This window comes from Diachasmimorpha longicaudata, chromosome 1 (assembly GCF_034640455.1).
Source record: "Diachasmimorpha longicaudata isolate KC_UGA_2023 chromosome 1, iyDiaLong2, whole genome shotgun sequence".
Taxonomy (NCBI): Eukaryota; Metazoa; Arthropoda; class Insecta; order Hymenoptera; family Braconidae; genus Diachasmimorpha; species Diachasmimorpha longicaudata.
This window is the reverse complement of record NC_087225.1, coordinates 8,732,980-8,753,829: the sequence shown is the minus strand read 5'-3', so window position 1 is coordinate 8,753,829 and position 20,850 is coordinate 8,732,980. Positions and strand designations below refer to the sequence as shown.

At 37.7% G+C, this 20,850-nt stretch overlaps 3 protein-coding genes across 5 annotated transcripts in view; 1 reads left to right on the top strand and 2 right to left on the bottom strand.

Moving 5' to 3' along the window:
- The window catches only part of LOC135172758 (calcium-activated potassium channel slowpoke), a 77,531-nt gene extending 66,228 nt beyond the window's left edge, over positions 1–11,303 (top strand). For 2 of the 3 annotated variants that reach the window (XM_064139097.1, XM_064139116.1), the window contains exons 16-28: positions 524–544; positions 2,309–2,371; positions 3,246–3,278; positions 3,414–3,546; positions 4,354–4,413; positions 4,710–5,106; positions 5,251–5,434; positions 5,503–5,568; positions 6,051–6,187; positions 6,268–6,380; positions 6,933–7,094; positions 7,626–7,719; positions 8,010–11,303. In XM_064139097.1, the coding sequence (XP_063995167.1) occupies positions 524–544; positions 2,309–2,371; positions 3,246–3,278; positions 3,414–3,546; positions 4,354–4,413; positions 4,710–5,106; positions 5,251–5,434; positions 5,503–5,568; positions 6,051–6,187; positions 6,268–6,380; positions 6,933–7,094; positions 7,626–7,719; positions 8,010–8,090 (1,544 nt within the window). In that variant the 3' untranslated portion in view covers positions 8,091–11,303. The remainder of the gene's footprint in view (positions 1–523; positions 545–2,308; positions 2,372–3,245; positions 3,279–3,413; positions 3,547–4,353; positions 4,414–4,709; positions 5,107–5,250; positions 5,435–5,502; positions 5,569–6,050; positions 6,188–6,267; positions 6,381–6,932; positions 7,095–7,625; positions 7,720–8,009) is intronic. The other variant, XM_064139107.1, reaches the window with a different exon arrangement.
- On the bottom strand, positions 10,552–13,821 carry LOC135172783 (uncharacterized). The gene is made up of 3 exons (XM_064139151.1): positions 13,483–13,821; positions 12,406–13,404; positions 10,552–12,233 (listed from the first exon to the last, which is right to left on the bottom strand). The coding sequence occupies exons 2-3, from the start codon at positions 13,251–13,253 to the stop codon at positions 11,825–11,827; spliced, it is 1,257 nt and encodes a 418-aa protein (XP_063995221.1). The 5' UTR covers positions 13,254–13,404; positions 13,483–13,821; the 3' UTR covers positions 10,552–11,824.
- Positions 13,822–14,347: 526 nt separating this feature from the next.
- Positions 14,348–20,686, bottom strand: LOC135172752 (protocadherin Fat 4-like). The gene is made up of 5 exons (XM_064139084.1): positions 20,484–20,686; positions 19,827–19,967; positions 14,898–19,473; positions 14,662–14,767; positions 14,348–14,489 (listed from the first exon to the last, which is right to left on the bottom strand). The coding sequence occupies exons 1-5, from the start codon at positions 20,554–20,556 to the stop codon at positions 14,400–14,402; spliced, it is 4,986 nt and encodes a 1,661-aa protein (XP_063995154.1). The 5' UTR covers positions 20,557–20,686; the 3' UTR covers positions 14,348–14,399.
- Between the last annotated feature and the right edge of the window lie 164 nt (positions 20,687–20,850).

Below are 20,850 nucleotides of genomic sequence, written 5' to 3'. Positions count from 1 at the left end.
TGAGAATTATCTACAGTATTCATTGATGTTAAAGTCTTCTAAATTCATTTGGAGACGGTTATCTTTTAATGTACCGAATATTTCCTCCAGATTGAGAAAAAATTACGAACCCAAAATTCGTCATAAATTGACTACATTTTTATGCGCCTGACACGATAAGTTGCAATAGCGCGTGAATCATTCATTAATAAATTAATATCAATCGTACTCATTGATAATATGGACTCTAGCGTATACCCACTAATGACAATTCAACAGATTGACTAAATACGTAGAGAAGAAAATTGATAGATTGAATAAATCGTTTCAGGTGTGTTCACTGATTCATAATTAAATTCCACACATTTACCTCCATTTTTCATTATTGTTGAAGTCCTCTTTATTCATTTTTAGACACATTTTCCTCAATGTATTTAATATTTATTCCACACTGATAAAAAATCAACAGCCCCAACTTTTTCACAAACTAATCATCTATGTGTCTATGTGCCTGATACCCATTCGTCTTCCACGTACTCCGTAGGTGAAGACTACTCGTACGCAAGTAAGTCAAAATTATCCCAGGATACGGAAAAAAAACAGAAATCAAATAGTGTATTTCGAGTATAATCAAAATTCAATTGAAAAAATACTATATTTTACTTTGAATGCTAGGGGTTCATAACACAGAAATACTTATGAATAAACCTTGGAGCAGTTAGATATATAGAACACGTGCCATCATCAATTACAGATTACAGATTTCATTGGCAATATTTTGTGTATTTTTTTCAAGTTATTTCTCATGTCCATGTATTCAAATTTCACCACGATATTTTGGTATTCAATGTCAACATTTATTGTGGAGATTTTTGTAAATGCGCACAAAATATTTATCGTTGCCAACATAATTCTATTGCGTCATGTCGGCCCAACACTGGCTGTTACACAATAGAGATTGATAAAATCACAAAAAAAATGATTGCACATGCTCCATCCAATCCTTTTTACCCTTTCGTTGCTGTCCACTATCTTTTTTCATGCAATCGATAATTGTCCACAATCAATAACTCTTTCACACCCAGTCGCATGCACCTCTCTTTTTCTTCTTCAAGCGAAATACGACACGCACACTTGATAAATATTAGTTAATATGAATGGTAAATGTAGTGTTAGAGTAGATTTAATAATGTTTTAGACTAATTTTTTAATTCTCCATCAATCCACATGAAATCAATTGCTCTTTCTTCATGGCAATCAAAATTAATATTATTCAACCGCTGACAATTTGAATTATTTAATAATCAATAATGTAAACATGATAAATCAATTAGTTTCATGTTGGTTATAATAGTTAGTGCACGGTGCATGTGGTAGCTATTAGAATAGTTGGCAGTCTCGTCGACGAGCCTCTGTACAACGAGCTAATTGTTATAAATTATAGTCACAATTTTCGTGATCAAAAATTCCATCACCCGGAAATTCTGTTGGTCTCGTTGTAGAGAGGTGGGATGAGAGAAAATGAATATTTTTGTCTCTCAGTGGGTACATAATGAATAAAATAAATGTTTAAAGTAGAATTTAAGTGATCGCTCCGGCCGAAGAGAATTTTCACATTGTCAATGGTACAAAAGTATCTGAACATTTTATATTAACTTTCGATCCCATTAGATGCGTATGTAAATGGAAATTTCATTCAATTTGCGTTAGATCTGAATTCAGCCCTGAAATGATGAAGTAATCAATTTCACTTGATGATCAATTATCTATAATTATAATTATCTCGATATCTATTAAAATAGTTGTACATTTAATGCAGTGGTAGCATGTCTGTCTACAATGTCAAAGATCGTCGGTGTGAATCCTAGTGTGGGATAATTCTTTCTCATAAAGTAACCATCGCAGATTATAATTGGGCACCAGGGATGGTCTGTTATTGGAGGTATCGGGACTTCGAGGCCTGAGAACGGAATTACAATTAAATGAAGGCCCTTCGGTCGCATTGCAACCCTATCGCCACATGGCCCAGGGACTTCCAAAATTACATCCGGCGGATATTCCAGACGGACATGACTGATGAGTCCTAGGATGCAGAAATTTCCCAGAGGAAACGAAATTCTTTTCTAGATTTCGAGATATTTCTGATGAATTAATCGATTACAAAGTGAAATTGATTCCATTCAGCGTAGACTTTCATAACTGAATTAGAGGCCGGAACGATCATGAAGTAACCACAAAGTAATATTAGATTATTTTGGGGATTTAAAAAGACTTAGGCCTTTAATATCTAGGGGTAGGGGTAGCTAACATGTGTAGTGGTTTGTTACAGACGACCATCATCCTCCCCCCACATTCACTCCGCCAGAACTGCCCAAGATGGTTCACGTGAGAGGTACAGTTACACCTCAGTCAAAACCATGCTACAGTCTCGCAAGCTGCACTCCTAATGATATTATTGTTTATATAATAAGCATCACCACCAATTGTTGGTTTTATTATAATTGCGAATTGAAGTTGTAAAACTCTGTAAGTTATCCCATTTGCTCATGCAATTACGAAATTGTCTGTCATAAAAAAAGCCACTACAATTTTCCTGAAGATACTCCACTCTGAATGTGAATTTTCGTGTCTTTTAATTGATTCTGATTATGATACATAATCTGTCGAGTTTTACAACTTGATTACTACCGTCATTCCATCAGATTTTACTATTCACAGAACTGGATTTAATATATTTTGATAATTATCTCTCATTCAGAAAATTCATTTTTATCAATACCGGATTAAAAAATTCGATTCATTCTTTTAGTTCATTGATTTACGTTCAGTAATGGCTGAGTAAGATTTAATTTCAGTAAATCATTATTTTGATCAATCATTTGATTTTCTGCATGTTTTTACACCTTCTACCCGCATAAACTCACGTAATTATATCATGTAGAATTGAGTGTCTTTATCTATTATTTATTTTTATCCACATTCTGTAGTTTATGAATTATTTTTGTTGATTTGCAAATAAATCTGCGCGTATCTCTGGCATTTGGATAATGCCTAGGATGAGGTATGCGCGCCTGTAAGCATGGGGGCTGTAGGTTGTCCAACCGGAAAGCACTGTAAAAAGCTCTCGATTTTACAACCAGCGGGGGGAGCAAACATACGTTAATAATTGTTTAATCATTCAATAATTTATCATCTTATGCTCCATCGAATGGCTTTCGTGGGACTACTGTTAATTGCGTATTAATTTTTTTTTGTATGAATTTTAGGTGAAATCAGTCGAGAACGAGATGATCCAAATGGTAAATATATACAAGTTATTCGAAATTTATTCTCTCAATCAATTTGTTGGACTAATTGGACTAATGATGTTTTCACTTTAGTTAGACCTAGCGCTGTTTACCCTAATGAATAAGATTTTTTCTATTCTTCCGCAGCTATGAGGAATCACCGAAACTCCGTAGGAATGACAACAATGAATTCAACAAAGCAAGTGAATAAAGTCAAGCCAAATGTCAACAGAACAACCAGTGATAATTTGTCCAGTCCAAACCATCCGTACAATCAGAGGTACCACTTAAACCGGTGCCCCCCTGACTCCACCTGCCATAATTTCTATTTGTTTACAATCATCATCACGCCACACCTATCACCACCATGGACAACCCATATCATAATCACTCACCCTAATTGAAGACGACCGATAATGCCAATCACCACATAAAAACTCTTTAAACAAATTTAAAAAAAAAAAACAAAGTTATACTCGAACTCGATTCTTGTAATTCCTCTCTACTGAAGTCTATCTCTAATTCTTCTACGTATTTCTCTATCTCGAGGCTTTTGACCTTAGACAGTAGGGCATTCGAATAAAAATCATAATTAAACTTAATCGATTAGCGATGAGCACCGGTTCAGCAAATATCCAAGCACATTTAATGCATCTGTTGATTTATTATAAAAGCATGGACCAATTGTTTTAATTTCGAAATCGAGAGGTAAAATATACGCCCGTGTGATGCATGAGTTATAAATGAAATAATTAAATGATAATTGAGACAAAAGAGAAAAAGCAACCGGGCATTGACGCCGAGGGAGATTTTCATGATAATAATCAGCTGAAATTTGCTTCAACGCTGTGTCAACAATTCATTGAAAAAATCATATTCATTCATTTATTTTATCTGTTATCATCATCATCATCATCTTTTGTTCATAATATCATTCATCATTGTCCCGCCATCAAGTCATTATTCGTGTCAGCAAATATCAAGTCAGCTGTGATATTAACGAAGTAGAGACGAAAAATTAATGAAAATAAAAGACACAGCATAGCAGAAAATGGAGAATCAACAACACGTCACCTTCTGTTTCCAGATCGCAAGAGGAGTCGGCATACTCTGGCTACCATCTCGCCTACGAAGTCAAAAAACTCATGTACGCTTAATGCCGTTAACACTGTTTACACGTGTTGATTTCTTGTTGAAAAAAAAGTTAAACAGCAGAATTATTCGAATTAATCCGAGGATTAATTATCATTCTATTCCATGTTTATATCGATTAATTGAAAGTATATGCCTTGCTACTGCTTTTGTTGCATGCCCAGTATCTTTCTCAATGATTGAAAAAATAATGTCAATGGGAAGAAAAATAATTGAAGTCTATTAGTTCTGGATTGTGACTGCATAGAGGAATATTTTATCCAGGTTAATGACGCTCATGGATTTTTTCAGGCCTACGAACAGAGCATCCGGAGGCTCAAATGTTAATAACAACGGTGGTCTGCAGATTGGCATTGCCGATGATCAGGCCAAAGATTTTGACTTTGAAAAAACTGAAATGAAGTACGATTCAACGGGCATGTTCCATTGGAGTCCAGCCCGCAATCTCGAAGACTGTATACTGGATCGTAATCAGGCAGCAATGACTGTGCTAAATGGACACGTTGTTGTATGCCTTTTTGCTGATCCTGATTCACCATTAATTGGACTGAGAAACCTTGTCATGCCATTACGAGCTTCCAATTTTCATTACCACGAGCTTAAACATGTAGTTATAGTTGGATCGGTTGACTATATACGACGCGAGTGGAAGATGCTACAAAATTTGCCAAAAATTTCAGTGCTCAATGTAAGTACATCAGTGAATAGTCAAGTCCTATTCATCCTGCGATGGCCCTCACCACTTCAACAACACTGAATCAATTACATCTTGAAAATATTGCCAACTTTTGTTTAGAGGTTCATTAATTGTTATTTCTGTTGAACGCTGAAGGGTTCACCATTGAGCAGAGCAGATCTACGTGCAGTTAATGTCAATCTCTGTGACATGTGTTGCATCCTGTCGGCAAAAGTGCCTAGCAACGATGATCCAACCCTCGCCGACAAGGAGGCCATTCTCGCGTCCCTTAATATCAAGGCCATGACATTTGATGATACAATCGGAGTACTCAGTCAAGGTAAATGTGGTCTTACAGATTCAGTGAAATGAACGATAGTAATGTTGATGATGTTGTTTGCTCAACAGTTGGCAGCCCCATTGTACTGCAACGACGTGGCTCAGTTTATGGCGCAAACGTGCCAATGATCACTGGTGAGCATAGCGCAGCATACTAAAGACATGACGAATGGATTATTGATTTCGGGAGATAGACACTCTCTCCATGAATGAATTTTTCATTTCAATTCTCATCTCGAAAAGACCATTGTACCCACCGATTCCCTTTACTGTACTACTTAGGAGTTAATGAGTTATGACTTATTATCACTATTTCAATTATTATCGAAGCGTTAATTTATCCATATTTAACAATTCAACGACTTTTTTAAAATAACTTTTTTCAGCCAATTACATTTACGTTCACCTCTGACTGCAGCATAAGTAGAAGTCAAATGAATAAATAAGAATTATTAACGACTTTTGTTATGGAAAAAATTATATAAAAATAGATTCAATGATCAAGGGAATGGCTGAGTCAATCGGAAGAGTCAAATGCCCTATGAAATAGTAGGAGGTGGATAGGATAAAGCTTTAGAAGAATTCACCCCACCTCAACATGAATTTTCACGTTTCAGAGCTCGTCAATGACAGTAATGTACAGTTTCTCGACCAGGACGACGACGATGATCCCGATACAGAGCTCTACCTCACCCAACCGTTTGCATGCGGCACTGCCTTCGCTGTCAGCGTACTCGACTCTCTAATGTCTACGGTACACAATGATCCGAGTTTCTTTTGAATACCCCTTCATTAAAGGAATTACTAATTCGAACAAATTGGTGTTCATTGCAGACCTATTTCAATCAGAACGCATTGACGCTAATTCGATCGTTGATCACTGGAGGTGCGACACCCGAATTGGAATTGATTTTAGCCGAAGGGGCTGGATTAAGAGGTGGTTACAGGTACGTAAATGGAAGTATTACGTCTTATATAATCCCATCGAAGAAGATGATAGTCAATTTTATCATCTCCGACACATCTATGGTGCAACGAAAAGTATGAAAAAATGGCACGTCATAAAGTCACTTCGCATAAGTTATGTCACAACAATATCGACTCAAACATCATAAATATCTCGAAGGTCTATTACACTATCGCTTCAGTTAATCTCATTCTTCTAGTCTCGCGTCGTAGAGGCATCTAAGAGTCGATCGTCAATAAAGATAAAAGACGAAGTGACGTGTCCGCAAACAAAGATCGATAAGAAGAAAATGTAGGTGTCCGTCTTAAAGAATCGTCGTTTGCTCTACTATATTGCTCCCATTTCAACCATTAAAAGCACTCTCTACGTCAATTAACCGCAGCTTAATTGTCGTGAAGCGAATGAAAGTAGTTCTTTGATCATCGGATTCAAACGGACAATGCTTTGCGAGAATAGCTGATGATGGCCAATAAAATAAAAGCACAGTATTAGATATTTATCTTCTACTGTTAATTTTTTTTTTTCGTTACAGTACGGCGGACAGTCTGGCAAACAGAGATCGCTGTCGCGTAGGTCAAATCTCACTGTACGATGGGCCATTGGCTCAGTATGGTGAGGCTGGCAAGTACGGCGATCTCTTTGTTGCGGCACTAAAATCATACGGAATGCTGTGCATTGGTCTATACAGGTACAGGTACCGGACTTTCTTTTCCTCGATGGTATTTATTGGATTACCCGTCGAAAAAAAAAAAAAAGTTTATGAAAAATCACGATTGTCCTCAATCGCAAGGACCTTCGTAGTAATGAAAAATATACATAATAACTCAATTATTACTGTATATTTTTTTTCGAATACTTTTTATTAATGAATTTGCTACATCACTTTATCACTTATGAATTTCCTATATTCTTTGCCGCACTACTTTTGCATTTTGCGTTTGCATCATGAAACACCAATGAAAAATATCCATGCATAAACAAGTCAATTCACTAAAATCGCGCCCATTCTATCCGTAAGTTTTCCCATCCAAAAAATATCATTTTTGACATTATTTCTGTCGTTTCTTCGTGTCTACGTCATCTTGTTTGTATATCTGTTACTCTAGTCGATAGCTCATACTTGCTAAAGTATATTAGTTTTATGTTTTAGTTTAGCTTGTGAATGGCTGATAGTGCTGGGCCACTTCTGAATTCAAATTAATATTGTTTATCTGGGGTTTTCTAGGTTTCGTGATACTAGCTCGTCTTGTGAAGCCTCATCGAAGCGCTATGTCATTACAAATCCACCTGATGATTTTACGCTATTACCTACGGATCAGGTGACTATTTCTGCGCTTATTAAAATTATTGTAAATATGAATTGACGATTAAATATTAAAGCGAATGAGGTAATTCCTCTTTACATATGAAATCCCATTTAATTAAACAGTATAAATGTAAAGAAATATGATATTTATGTGACATTTCACACTTCTTGGGCTTCGTGAAATGCCAACATGTCATGTCAGCGGTTCCTTCGTAAACAAAGGCTTTTGTAAACCGGCAATAATTGTCAGAGTGAGAATAAAATTAGAAAAGAAATATCACGATATCTCTCCTATTTTCGCAGGTTTTCGTGCTTATGCAGTTCGACCCTGGTCTCGAGTATCGACCGAACAGAGGGGCACGAGGAAAGGACGATGCCTCCTGACTGTTGCTGTGTAGCGCCCTCACAGACGGACCCTACTCCTACATTTAATTCCACGTAGGAAGGCTGTCGTGCCACCTTGTCACCCATGCAAAGAAATATCTGCGTCTTCATCTACCCCGAACCTCAATCCCACCCCAAAAAAAAACAATTACTTTATTTTTCCTCATTCAATCACATCAAACTCGTCACATTTTTTTTCAAACATTCACACTTCAGGAAAAAGGAGCTCCTCAGAGCTTCTGAAAACTAGTGATTTCGAAATGGCAATCATGAGTTTGAAGGATGTATCAATGAAGACGAGAGGATTATTGAACGGTGGCACGATGGAGGGTCTGGAGGGCTGCTACACGTTGCCAATGTCACGAGGTTAACCCAAAATTAGGAATAAAATAGGCTCGAAGAACAATGTATGAGAATGGAGGTGCTAACGCTTACAAAAGCAAGAGATGATCAAGTCTGATCAGCGATGGAATCGATATGAAGAAGACAATCCTCGCCAACAGTTAGCCGTTGCCACGAAAAACATCAGCAACAAGATGTTATGAAGCTGAAGAAGATGGACGTCTTCGCGATAGTGCGGGAGAAGTTGAATGAAGAACGTCAACCTCGCAAATACTATGAAGCATTCAATTAACCAGAGACGCAATTCGTGATTAAACGTGATTACAAACTTGTCGATTGTGAATAACACAATCGATCAAAATTTCATGGGGGATGAGTTGAATCAATCCATGATAAAAGCCATAGATGAGAGTGCGCGGGACTTATTCATGTAATCTTTACCTCGTGTGTCTTGTTTAATGATTAAAATCCGCTAAAAAAGTTAATGAAAAACTCTGAATGAAGCACTTTGTACAGGTAGTTTACGCATATGTACGTATTTGGCTGTGAAAAATACTTACAAATTCGTGAACTAATTAATTATAGATAATTACAAAAAATGAATCGCCCTTTTCCACAAATGACTTTGAGTAAAGAATAATAATTATATTAAGAGAAAAAAACATACGGAATGAAAAAAAAACACAATTACGTAAAATCAGTTATATATCGATATGTATACATCATAGGTACATATTCGTATATATTAATTATTATACATGAAGGAAAAATCATATAAATAGACACTCTCTCTTTTATATATTTTTGTGAAACTCACGTGTGTATATATACGGACGTACATATTATACATAAAATTATTAATGAAAATATTGAGAAATGGACATACACAGTTGGACGTTTCACAATTGTGTTGAAGTGTAATAATGTCATTAATTTGCCGGCAAAAAAATAATAATTAAACTTCACATTGGCATTATTAGAAAACAAACCTACGAAAAAAATCAAATGAAAAGAAAATTCATGCGCACGTTGAAATTCACGTTCATCACCCAGGACTGGGAAATGGGTGGGGGGTACAAAAAAAAACGAAAAATTTAGGTGTTAGGTGGGGAGACATGGGTGGTAGACCATTAGAGATTAAATGTTTTTTTTTTCAAATTGAAATCGATGTTACAGAGGACAATGAAATTGTGTGAAAAATTCATGAATCGTTTTAATTGAATTTAAAAATCATCAGAAATTAATGAAAAATGACAGAAACTAGCCGTGGTAGACTGCTGCTGTGTTCGTATATGCATACCCGTGTATAACTGCTGCCGCTGCCGCTAATTTATGCTGCTGCTGTTGCAATATCCACGTGCACTGTTCACTGCCACCGCAGTTCGTGTTATCATCTTATATTAATGGGGGAAAAGAGAAAATTTATGATGAAAAAAAAAACACTTTTTAAGATACAGAAATTTATATACTATTGGTATTAGAGGCGAAAGGGATTCAATATCTTGGTGCTGATTCAATAATAAAATATTGAAAAATGTCATTCCTCTCGTTTGCGTGAGAATGTAGAACTTGTTGATTAAATGTACGGATTTTTCATTGAGAAAAATTATCGCGACTCGGTGGAGAAAAGGGTATGAGATTTCAATTCAAATTTTGGGATTGGTTTTCGATGGAATAATCCCACCCCCCGGTCGACAAATGTATAATTTTTCATTCTAGAGAACCAAAATATCGCCGTCAATCTCCTCGGGGCAGAATCATTCAATCATTTTATTCGAAATTATTATACGTTTTACTACACTTTATCTTTCTTACCTCAGGGAGATTGAAAATATGCGCATTAGATTTTTTGCAGATCCGATCATTAGATGAAAATTCAAAAAGTCTTGAGTAGAAATATTATGATCGTGATTACGACACCGCTGAGAGAATTTTTGTTCTTCTGAAAAACTTATCACAATTTTTTAAATTTAAATAATAGAAATTTTTCGTTACTACATTGAAATCCTGTTTTTCAATAAGTCAACTAGAAAAATAATTTATCATACTTGATAAGGGGCAACTTCTCTATTTTTTTTTTAAATAAGAATTTTATTTTAATTGAATATTCAAATGAAAGAAAATTCTCAAGTGGTAGGAGAAGCAATTATTCACGCACTCTCTTTAATAATTAAATCATGCACCCAATCAAATTCATTCATCGTTTACCATTAATTCTCTTCGTGCCATTGTTTAAAAAATGGTGAGAATTTTGCGCGTATGTATGACGTATGTGTCTGATGAATAAAATTAATTATACAGAGGTGAAAATTAAGATGAGATTAAACACATGAGAAATTTAAAAGAAAAAATGAATCCAAATGTTACTGGGGTTATACAAGATGTATAAAGGTAAATTAAATGAAGAAAAAAAATGGCGCGCAGAGCGTACGCCACCTTCAATGCCTCATTGAGCCTCATCTAATGCTTTTTTATCTGTACATTTACAATTTGTGTACCAATGAGGAACGTTGTTTAATCATGTTGTTGATGTTATTGTTAAAGAATGAGATTCAATATTGTAAATAACTATATATTCATTATAATTGATGATAAAAATAATTATATACATAAAAAAATGGAAAAAAGTCGGAAGAAACCTGAAACCTATCTGTCCCATGTGTTTCAGGTAATATGTGCCCCACGAGTGGAAGAAAAAACAAAAAAATACAAAAAAAAATGAACACTTTTTTTTATAAGCGTCTGAACCAAAGCCCCTGAAACCCCAATGTTCACGAGAGAAAAATGGAAAAATGTGTAATGTGATCGTTATTGTGTAACAAATGGAAGAAGTCTTGAAAAAATTCAAATTACACGCATGAATTTTACGTAGCCACACGTGTCTCTTGTCTAATAACCCTCCGCGCTGTTCCTGATTATTTTGTTAAGATTTCCACTTTGAAAGTATTTATTGTTGAGTCTGCAATGAACGTGAGAAGAGCACCCTTTCTGGAAAGTCCAATTTCAAGTGAAATTTTTGACTAATTTCAAATCTTTCTTTATTTACGTACTTCTGGATAATTACAGATCCATTTGCATATATGTTTTGTTACAAAACTTAACCATTAGCTAAATAGTTTTACAATCCACTTCTGATTTTTATTGGAACATTGGAGAGCAAAGTGGATGATAATAAGACCGTTTTATTTACTCAAAACGGGAATTCAGAGGAATGGTATTCTTGTCTCCTTACGTTTGTTTTGATCCTGAGTATGAATGGATGAATAAATGTTCTAGACAGGACAAAATTCCAACTTAAACATTTAATTTCTCATTATCCGATATTCATACAAGAGGTTGATGGACAGAAGAAGAAAATTTAAAAACATGTTCCTCTGTCTTCCCAGTTTGACTCATCGTAGTAATCTATCATGCAATTCAAGGAAGCTCTCGGTCATCCTTTCTCGGTAGTGTTGTCTCCCATGAAAATGTCCTAATACCAACGGCCTTCTATCATTGAAAAGTAGAGAATCAACATTTTCATTTCCGCCTGTGAATAAATTGTCAATCGCCTGCGCTTCTAATAACATCAACGGGGTGTTTAAGACTCCATGCAGCATACAGAAGGTTCGGAGTTCCTCCACTGAATCGAGAAAAACTTTCAGAGGGAATATTTTTTCCGGGTCTAGACCAGCATGGGCCAATGATTTCGATAACTGGTCATGGTAAATTTTAAAAAGCTCCGGCCCATATCTTTCCCGTAGTTGTCTTGTCGTTGAGAATTGCAAGAAGCAGAGAATGTCATGAGCCGGTGGATTATACCTGCAATTAAATTAATTATCTATTTTTTAGTCTAATGAGTCTGAGAGCGTATTTCACAATCGTCACAGGAACGCCACATTTTTACATACAGCGACAGATTAATTAGAACAACAGGAAACTGAAAAGAACAATATATATAAATATATATGAATTATGAGAATTCGTCCCTTACCTCGCTAATTGAAAATCAATTAAACAGCACGCGTCAGGTCTTCCCCCTTCTCCATACTTGAACAAGAGATTATTAGCCCAGAGATCTCCATGGCAAAGCACATTGATTAACTTTTTTGAAGGCATAAGCCTCTCCACATGACTCTCTGCTGTGCTGACGATCCTCTCTTTGAATTTGATCTTCTCAGCGTCATCAAGACTATCTAGTAAATCAATCATAGCAAGAGCTGCAGCAACAGCTGCTTGAAATCCTCGTTGACCTCTTCCATCGAAAGAAAATAACGTCTCGTGCATGCAATGCGGGAACTCTTCGAGCAAACTTTTCTTGGACAACGTTTCAAAAATAATTGATTTCGCGTGAAATTTCGCCAGAGTCTCCAGAACAACTTTGCAGTGATCGAAATCAAAAGGATCTAATTTATTCTTCATGATGTAGCCCGCTGGCATCATATCCTCGAGGACTATCACGTCTCCATCGAGACCAAAAAAGCACTCGGGAACACTGTACCGATCCAAACCTCTTAGTACTTCAGGAAATACTTCTGTGTACAACGCCACTTCCTTTTTGAAAGAGCCGAACTCATTATTGAACTCTCCCTGTGGGCTGTCCGCAGGAGGTGGAATTTTCACGAAAAAGTTGATGGTCCGGGTGTCAGGAGGGGAACTTCTGGAGGAAACGGTTGCTTTCAGGGTGAAGTACTGTCCCATAAATCCACTAGAACCGTCCATGGGAATGAGTTTATACTCCACAAGAGAATAATTTCCCATTTTTTCTTTCACCAGTTTTTTTTCCACTATTTCCAAACACTCTGCTTCGTCCAATATACCATCTTCATTTCGATTCTTCATATTGTCTTGATGATAACTATTGATTGACTATTGATTTCCGATGGAAACCGATTTTATAAAAATGGAATGAAAAATTAAGGCTGAGAAATTCCAACCAACTTACGTCTCTCAACTTCTTCAACAAGAAAATTTTCAACCAGAGAAATATGTCCTGAAAAATATATAGTATCGTTCAAGACTCATATCGAATGGCAATTGTCGATGTTGTAGCATGAATCACTCTACTTACATGACTAACTCGTCCGACACCAGGCTACTGTATATAATGATACCGGTTGAAGCTCAAGTGATGCCAAAAAAATTAAATTAAAAATTTGTCCGGATATTTTCCCAGGTGACACTCTAATGCATGTTAATGCACTCACGATAAGGCACAGACTCAACCTAATCTTCACCATTCACATGAATTTATAGTACTGCTCAAACAGATCTAGTCACGTGCATTGAAAATAGCAGCATTAATCAGGTTTGACTGAGTGCCATGATTTGCAGTTATTTCCTTCTTTATTGGTACTGATTGATGCTAATATTGGACGCAATTCACAGGTTTAATGCACGACCTTTGTGGAAATGATGGAGTGGTGCAATAAAAAAGCAAATGATTCGTGTTTGTTGATATCCGTGGAATGTTCGTTGTTTAAGAATTAAACAAGTAGTCGAGCATTTCAGTTAAACACTTTTGTCGTCACAATTGAATGGCATTTAATGATTGATGATATATTTGGATCAATTTCACTGAGTCTGGTAAATTGCACGAAAATAAAAACTCACTGAAGACAATTTTATCGAATAAATTTGTTATATTTTCCTAATAAATAGAAACTACAATTACTAGTTGATCGGCGGCAGTGATTTGAGTGATTAGAGTATTAGATTAGTAGAGCGAGGGACGTAGCTTTGATTCCTGCTCGCTGCACCAATTTGCAGTCGTCTCTAACGTCTCGGTTTCACTGTCGACCGGTAGTCTCATAAAAGAGACAATTGTACCTGGTAAAATGTTTTACCTCCGGGTGAGGCTTTCCTTGGCTGACGGCGACTGCGACGCAGAGTCGGTGGAGGGTAAAATGAGAATAAATCGTAAAAGCCCTAAAGGGTATACGACGGAGAGGCAATTTAATTTAACAATTAACAGATCACATATTACTTTCAACACTTGTCTTCATGGCTCTTTCCATTATGGTACGTTGGATCGAAGGAAAAAATTGTCGATCGTTGGGGAACCGTCACTCTGTCCTCCTTGAAAATGAAGTGCATGTTCGATAAACTTGACGCGTGGAAACTTACGTAATACTTCTACTATTTACGACGACTATATTCATAATTCAAGTTCAATGTCGTGTGACAGTTGGTAGAGTGGCTTAATTTTATCACATAACACGCGAATCATGAGACTTGTGATTAGACTCACCAATTGATTTGTCGGAACATCTCTGTCTGTCACGAATGCGGTATTTTTACATTCAAAGTTGGGATTTTCTTCGATGCCGATTAGATCGGAGTCACCACTTCGTTGACTGAAAGAGAAATTTGTAAGAAATTTATTCCCTTCACGCGAATGCACTGCAGTTTATTTAATTATTCCTCTGCCTACCCTTCGCAGTCCCTGCAGAAGGCACCTTCATGATAAAAATAATACGATATTACCTGATATTGTCATGAAGATCTTCAGAATTCTTTGAAATATTCCAAATAGGATTCGACCCTGCGGTAGCAAACTGATTAGTTGTGGGAACAATTCCATTTTTTTTATTTCCAGACTCATTCTCCCCAGATTTCCAATCCAGCGCCATTTTATCCAGCCTCTGCATCAACGTTCTCGTTCTGAAGAAGTAGACCACAAACACAGCGACGCTGCTGAAGCCGAAAATAATGGTCAATGATAGGAGAACCCAATAAGCCCTGTCTTCATCATGGGAATCCTGAGGAGAGCCTCCAGTGGGTACGTCACTCAGATAAAGTCCCCGGGACTGAAGATTGGCTTTTAGATTTGTCACCGTCTGAAGATCACTCGATGCCAAAATAACACTTTCTGCATCAATAGGGAGATTGTCCTTGGAGTTGATAAAGTGAGTCGTCAATGTTGTCACATTATCCATCACATGATTGTTAGCATCAATGCTGCTCTTGATATCATCGACATTGCAAATGTATCCAAAAGTTCTTGAAAATGTGTCGACAATGAACAATTTTTCCGAACTGACAAGAGCCGCGTTGTTTCGGAATGTGAATACGACTCTATTGTTCTGAGAGATGATGTATATTTGGGCTGTTGTTCTGTCAGAATGGTCGGCCGTGTCATAAGCAGCAATATCCAATGTGAAGAATCCGATCATGTTGCTGGTCGCTGAAAACTTCAGCAGAACATCACCCTGTGAGGTGTCCAAGAAAAACGGATTCTTCACACTAGCAATCGACGAGTCTGATGTCTTTAAACTGTCTTCCAACAATGCATATCTCACCGTGTCATTGAGATCAGCATCTGTTGCTTCAACAGTCAAAATTACTTTATCAAGGGCATCCTCGACAGCAACTCCACCCGAGTAGAATTGACGTTTGAAGACAGGAGGATTATCATTCACATCGAGAACGAACACTGTGATATTAAGGACAGCTTCGGGCCGAGGATTTCGAGGAGGTCCATCACTGTCTGATGTCGTGATTACTAGAATATTCATCGTCTCCTGGCTCTCCCGATCTAACTCCTGGGCTACTGTCAGATTTCTCGTGGTTTTGTCAAGAGTGAAGTACTCGTAATCCCCACCTTTATTGTCGATGAAGTAGTAAGTCGGTACAATGTTCGATCCGTCATCGCCAATGTTGTCAACGGCTTCGGGAATAATTGCCCAGAAGGCCAAACCAGTCTTATTCTCTTTAATCCAAACATCCCACTCATTCTCCTTAAACTCCGGTCCGCGGGAGGACACGAAGATGATGGTGTGGTCCTGGGAGACCTGACGTGGTGGATGGCCATTGTCCTTGGCGATAAGAGTTATCGTGTATCGACCATTCTCCTCAATATCTGTAGGCCACTGCTTCAATTGCAACTGAGCGGAATTCTTTCCAGTCTCGATAATTTCGAAGTAGTCAGCTCCAGTAGGACTTGATATTGAAAATGTTACAGTCCCACTGGCACCGAAATCCTCATCAGTGGCAGTAAAGTCCGGCAATGGCTGCTTGTCGTAAGTTTTCAGCTTTGTATGAAGAGTCTGATCCAGGCCCAGGGGGATACGCGTGTCCTTTGGTGGGTACTTTATTGCTGGGTCATTGTAGTTGTAATCAGTAACTTTGATGTGGTAAATTCTCGTGTCGTTCAAGGGCCCCGGGAAGGTTCCATGATCCTGAGCGTACACCTCAAGTTTCCACGTGCCATAACAGCCTTTCAGGTTGCGGCCAGCTGATATGGTGGCGCTCTTCAACTCCACCGTTTCCAAGCTGAATAAATTTTCGCAGTTCTTTTCAACTTCCGTGTTACCGTCTGCAAGGGAATTGCTTAGAATTTTGTAAGACACTCTGGTGTTTACTGTTGCTGGATCGTCTTTATCGTCAGCTGTAATCGTTAAAATTCTCGTGTTCTGTTTCTCATTCTCGTTGACTTCGGTTGCAGGATCACCAAGATTCGGCAACCTCGGAATTTGATCGTTTATGTCATCCAGAATTACTGTAATTGCTTTGTCAATCGCGTTTGTATTCCACGTAATTCCTGTTTGCAGGTAATTATCTCTCAGTTTTAGATTTAAAGTGTAGCGAGGCTCTCCATAATCGCGATCCAAAATATAATTGTCAGTCAAATGCACCCGAAGGACACCATCAAATTTACTTAGTTCGAAATATTGAAAAAGGGCAGGGTAGTTCTCGTTAATCAGGTACGATACGTTATTGTAAGGACTGGTCCGATCATTATCCGATCCATAAATAGTTACAACTTCCGTTCCACTCACGGATTTCTCGAGAATGTGAATTGTTGAATTGAATTTATCCTCAAGGAGATAAGGCACTTCGTCGTTCATATCGATGACGTATATCGGAAGTGTCAAAGCCGTATTCATTTCGCCATCAGATGCAATGACTTCATAGTAAATATATTCGTATTTCTCTGCATCAATTGTTTCATTAGACTGAACTCTGATGGTTCCAGTTTTTGGGTTAATACTGATGAGATCATCCTCAGTATTATTGATAGCTTTGATGGAGTAAGAAATTTGATTGAACTCAGGTCCATCAGCATCTGTAGCGGTCACAGTACCAATCAGAATATCAGTAATCGCATTCTCGGTTACTCTGAGCTCTTCAACTTTGTTAAAAACAGGCGCATTATCATTTATATCAATGATCTTCAGGGATAATGAAGCAGCAGTTGAATTATCGTTATGGACAGTTTTTGTATCTGTTACAACAATATTCAAAAAGATTTCATCGAATTTTTCGTAATCAATTCTTCCCTTAACGACGATCTTTCCTTCCGCCGAACGACGATGTCCTTCAGGGTAAGATGCTTCTATTATCAAGTGATTACGGTAGAAGCTTTCATTAACTGGAACTCCATTTTTCTGAGCTGTCGTCTTGCTCCAATCGATGCTAAATATTAATTCTGCATTGGTGTCTATATCACTCGCTTCAATGATAGTTGCAACAACTGTTCCTTCAGGTTCTTCTTCTATCAACGATGGGTTCGGCTTCGGTATGACGAGCTTCGGTGGCACATCATTGACGTCTACCACATTAATCGTCAATGTCGCATAGGCTTTATGCTTCACAAGATCTGATGCCACCACCTGGACAACAACGATTGGCATCGTCTCGTAATCGAAGGCAGCGTCGATTGCCGTTGAAACTTCTCCAGTGCTTTCATTGACAACTAGACCTTTCTGAGAGATCAATTCGTAAGTAACGCGATCATCGACATCTCTGTCTGTCGCTAGGACGGTCGTAATTGGATATCCCCTCTGCACATCCTCAAGTACATCGACGCTGATAGTATCATTCTCAAAGATTGGATACTCGTCGTTCCAGTTGATCAAGTTGATGGTGACGATCCTTCTACCGATGTGCGTTCTGTTGGCAACTTCCACCGCTTTTATTTCAATCGCCATATTCCTCCACTTTTCATCCTCATAATCCAGTAATGAGGCGTTCAGAACTGAAAGGGTGAAGGTTTCTGATTGATATCCACTGTTTGGAACAATCATGAAAGCTGAACTCCAGTTGTGTTCGGAATTATCAATTAAACTGACTGAGTATTGACCGTTTTCAGCGAGATCTGGATCAGTGATGATGATGGGTGCGGGGAAATTCAGGGTCATGTACTTTGCTTCTTCTATGGCTATCGTCAGTTCTTGGGGGGTTACAACGGGAGAGTGATCGTTCAGATCTTCCACGATGATCACAATCGTAGCTTCAATTTTCGAGGTGATGTTTTCCTTTTCATAAGCAATTATGGAAAACCGGAAGACCTCCTTCTCCAAGGTGTCCCGATCTATGGGATTGATTATGATGTGTCCAGTTTTCGTGTCCACTGAGAATAGATCCTTCTCATGTGGTTCTTTAGGCTCTATTTTATAGTTGATCTCGGCGTTTATTTGAATGTCTCCGTCGATTGCTGATACAGAAAAGTTGTGACGGGTCTTCTCGATTATGGATTGTGACGCCGTTAGACTACTCCACACGGGGGGCATGTCAGGCATATCTATCACTTGAACTACATTCAATAAAGTCCCTCGGTTTTCGCCACTGTCTGTAGCTGTTATTTGCAGTGTGTACGTTGTAATCTTCTCAAAGTCCAAAAACTTCACGACGTCTAAATAAGCTTTCATCTCGTAATTGTTGTTGGGGATGAGTTCATGAGTGATTTTAAAATTTTCGGAGCCGGATTCTGGGGTTGATGTAAAAGTGATTGCCGTTTGGTTTATCCAACCATCTGCATCACTGATGCGGAAGGAGCAGTTTGATCTGCCGGAGAAGTTTTCTTCGATGGCACAGGTTTGCTCCACTGCCTGAATCACCGGAGGATTGTCGTCAATGTTCATGATGTTCAGGGCAACATCATTGATGACAGTTTCAATGACAACTTCGAATCTGTATTGACGCATTGCCGGGGTTTCGTAGTCCTGTTTTTTAGTAATGTAGAGACCCCATTTATTAGTGAGATCATTCTTTTGGAACTCTGCACCGAGAATAAAACTTTGCCCACTTGAGAACGAACCCAGTTGGGGCTTTGTTGAACCTGTAGATGTAGACAACTGTGAGACATACTCCTCGATTCTCGAGGAAGTCGAAGGAATGGGAAAGTGTCAGACACTCTAAGAGCCCCATGTGGCTTTAAATACAATGTATGTGTATTTTCGTGACTGAATACAAAAACAATAATGCAGAGTACAAAGGGACGATTTCTGGTCGTTCACATCTTCCAATGAAATGCGTTTTCATTCGTGTAATAGTAGTGTTGAGTGTACCATGAGTATATGTGCGTTTATGTATATGCCGATGTACAGATGTGATATTTATTAGGGTATGATTTGTGCCAATTATTTAGTTGTAAACGCCAATCCTTTTGTTTATCAACATCATCGTGCGTACCTTCATAGTTAAGTTGGGCTATACAAACGGAATGCTGAACTTCCTCATCCAGTTGAATGTTTGTTATTACATTTGAAGAACTCAAAAATTTTACAGCATCGTCGAGGGGATCAGGTTGCTCAAAGGGAGGTGAATTCCATTCTAAAAATAGGAACAATAGTGAACGACCGTCGCACGATTCATCTTCATGTCTAGTATGTAGATCATCATATAATCTTGTTGCGTGATGGCATACGCCGTAGATATTTTTTATATTATAATTAATGACTGTAGAAAATATCCATCCCTTCATCTTACACACGTCTCGACGCGCCATCCATTCTTCTCAATTTCCTATTCATTTATTGCTTGACGTTTCTCGGGCCAAAGTCATATAATAATTTCTTCAAGAACAGTTGTTAATACCCTCAGTCTTAATCTCAACTTAAAGGTGTAAACACTAAAATCTAAGTGTATCCGAAGTTAGAATAAATTGTAACTTATTAAATATCAATTCGTATGTCTCAATAATTATTAACAATTTCGGTAGTCATCGAAATTTACGACTGGGCTAGTATCAAATTAAGATTGTTATTTTGTGGCGAAACTATCTTCTTCGGTTAAAATTTCACTTGCAGGACATTAATTTATTTACGAAAAATAATAAGTATGACTCACGCGCTTTTGAACTTGCGATTAATCCTACAAATAAACAGGATAATATGGATCGATATTTGGGGGCAATTGTCATACTGCTTTAGTCACTCTTGCCGATAATAAATTTTCAATACTTTTTCCATAGAATGGACTATTTCAACACTTTTTCATCGACGCTCACTTCACAACTGATTTCTTCATCACAAACGATCCATCGATACTGGGCAGTGATAAGCTCCAGGTAAAAACCGACAACTGGCAGATGATAGGAATGATTTTTCAGTGGAATCTTATCTTGAGTGGATTTACTTCCGATATGAATCCCTGGTTTCGAATTCGTCTCAATTTTACAACTCCCAGACCGTAGGAGCAACTTGTGTTCGGTACA

Coding starts and splice junctions, on each gene's coding strand:
- LOC135172752 (XM_064139084.1), bottom strand. CDS start 20,556: ATGACAATTGCCCCCAAATATCGATCCATATTATCCTGTTTATTTGTA. Junction 19,474..19,826: donor AGCCCAACTTAACTATGAAG/GTACGCACGATG, acceptor CTACATCTACAG/GTTCAACAAAGCCCCAACTG. Junction 14,490..14,661: donor ATGTTCCGACAAATCAATTG/GTGAGTCTAATC, acceptor TTCATTTTCAAG/GAGGACAGAGTGACGGTTCC.
- LOC135172783 (XM_064139151.1), bottom strand. CDS start 13,253: ATGAAGAATCGAAATGAAGATGGTATATTGGACGAAGCAGAGTGTTTG. Junction 12,234..12,405: donor ATTGATTTTCAATTAGCGAG/GTAAGGGACGAA, acceptor ATTTAATTGCAG/GTATAATCCACCGGCTCATG.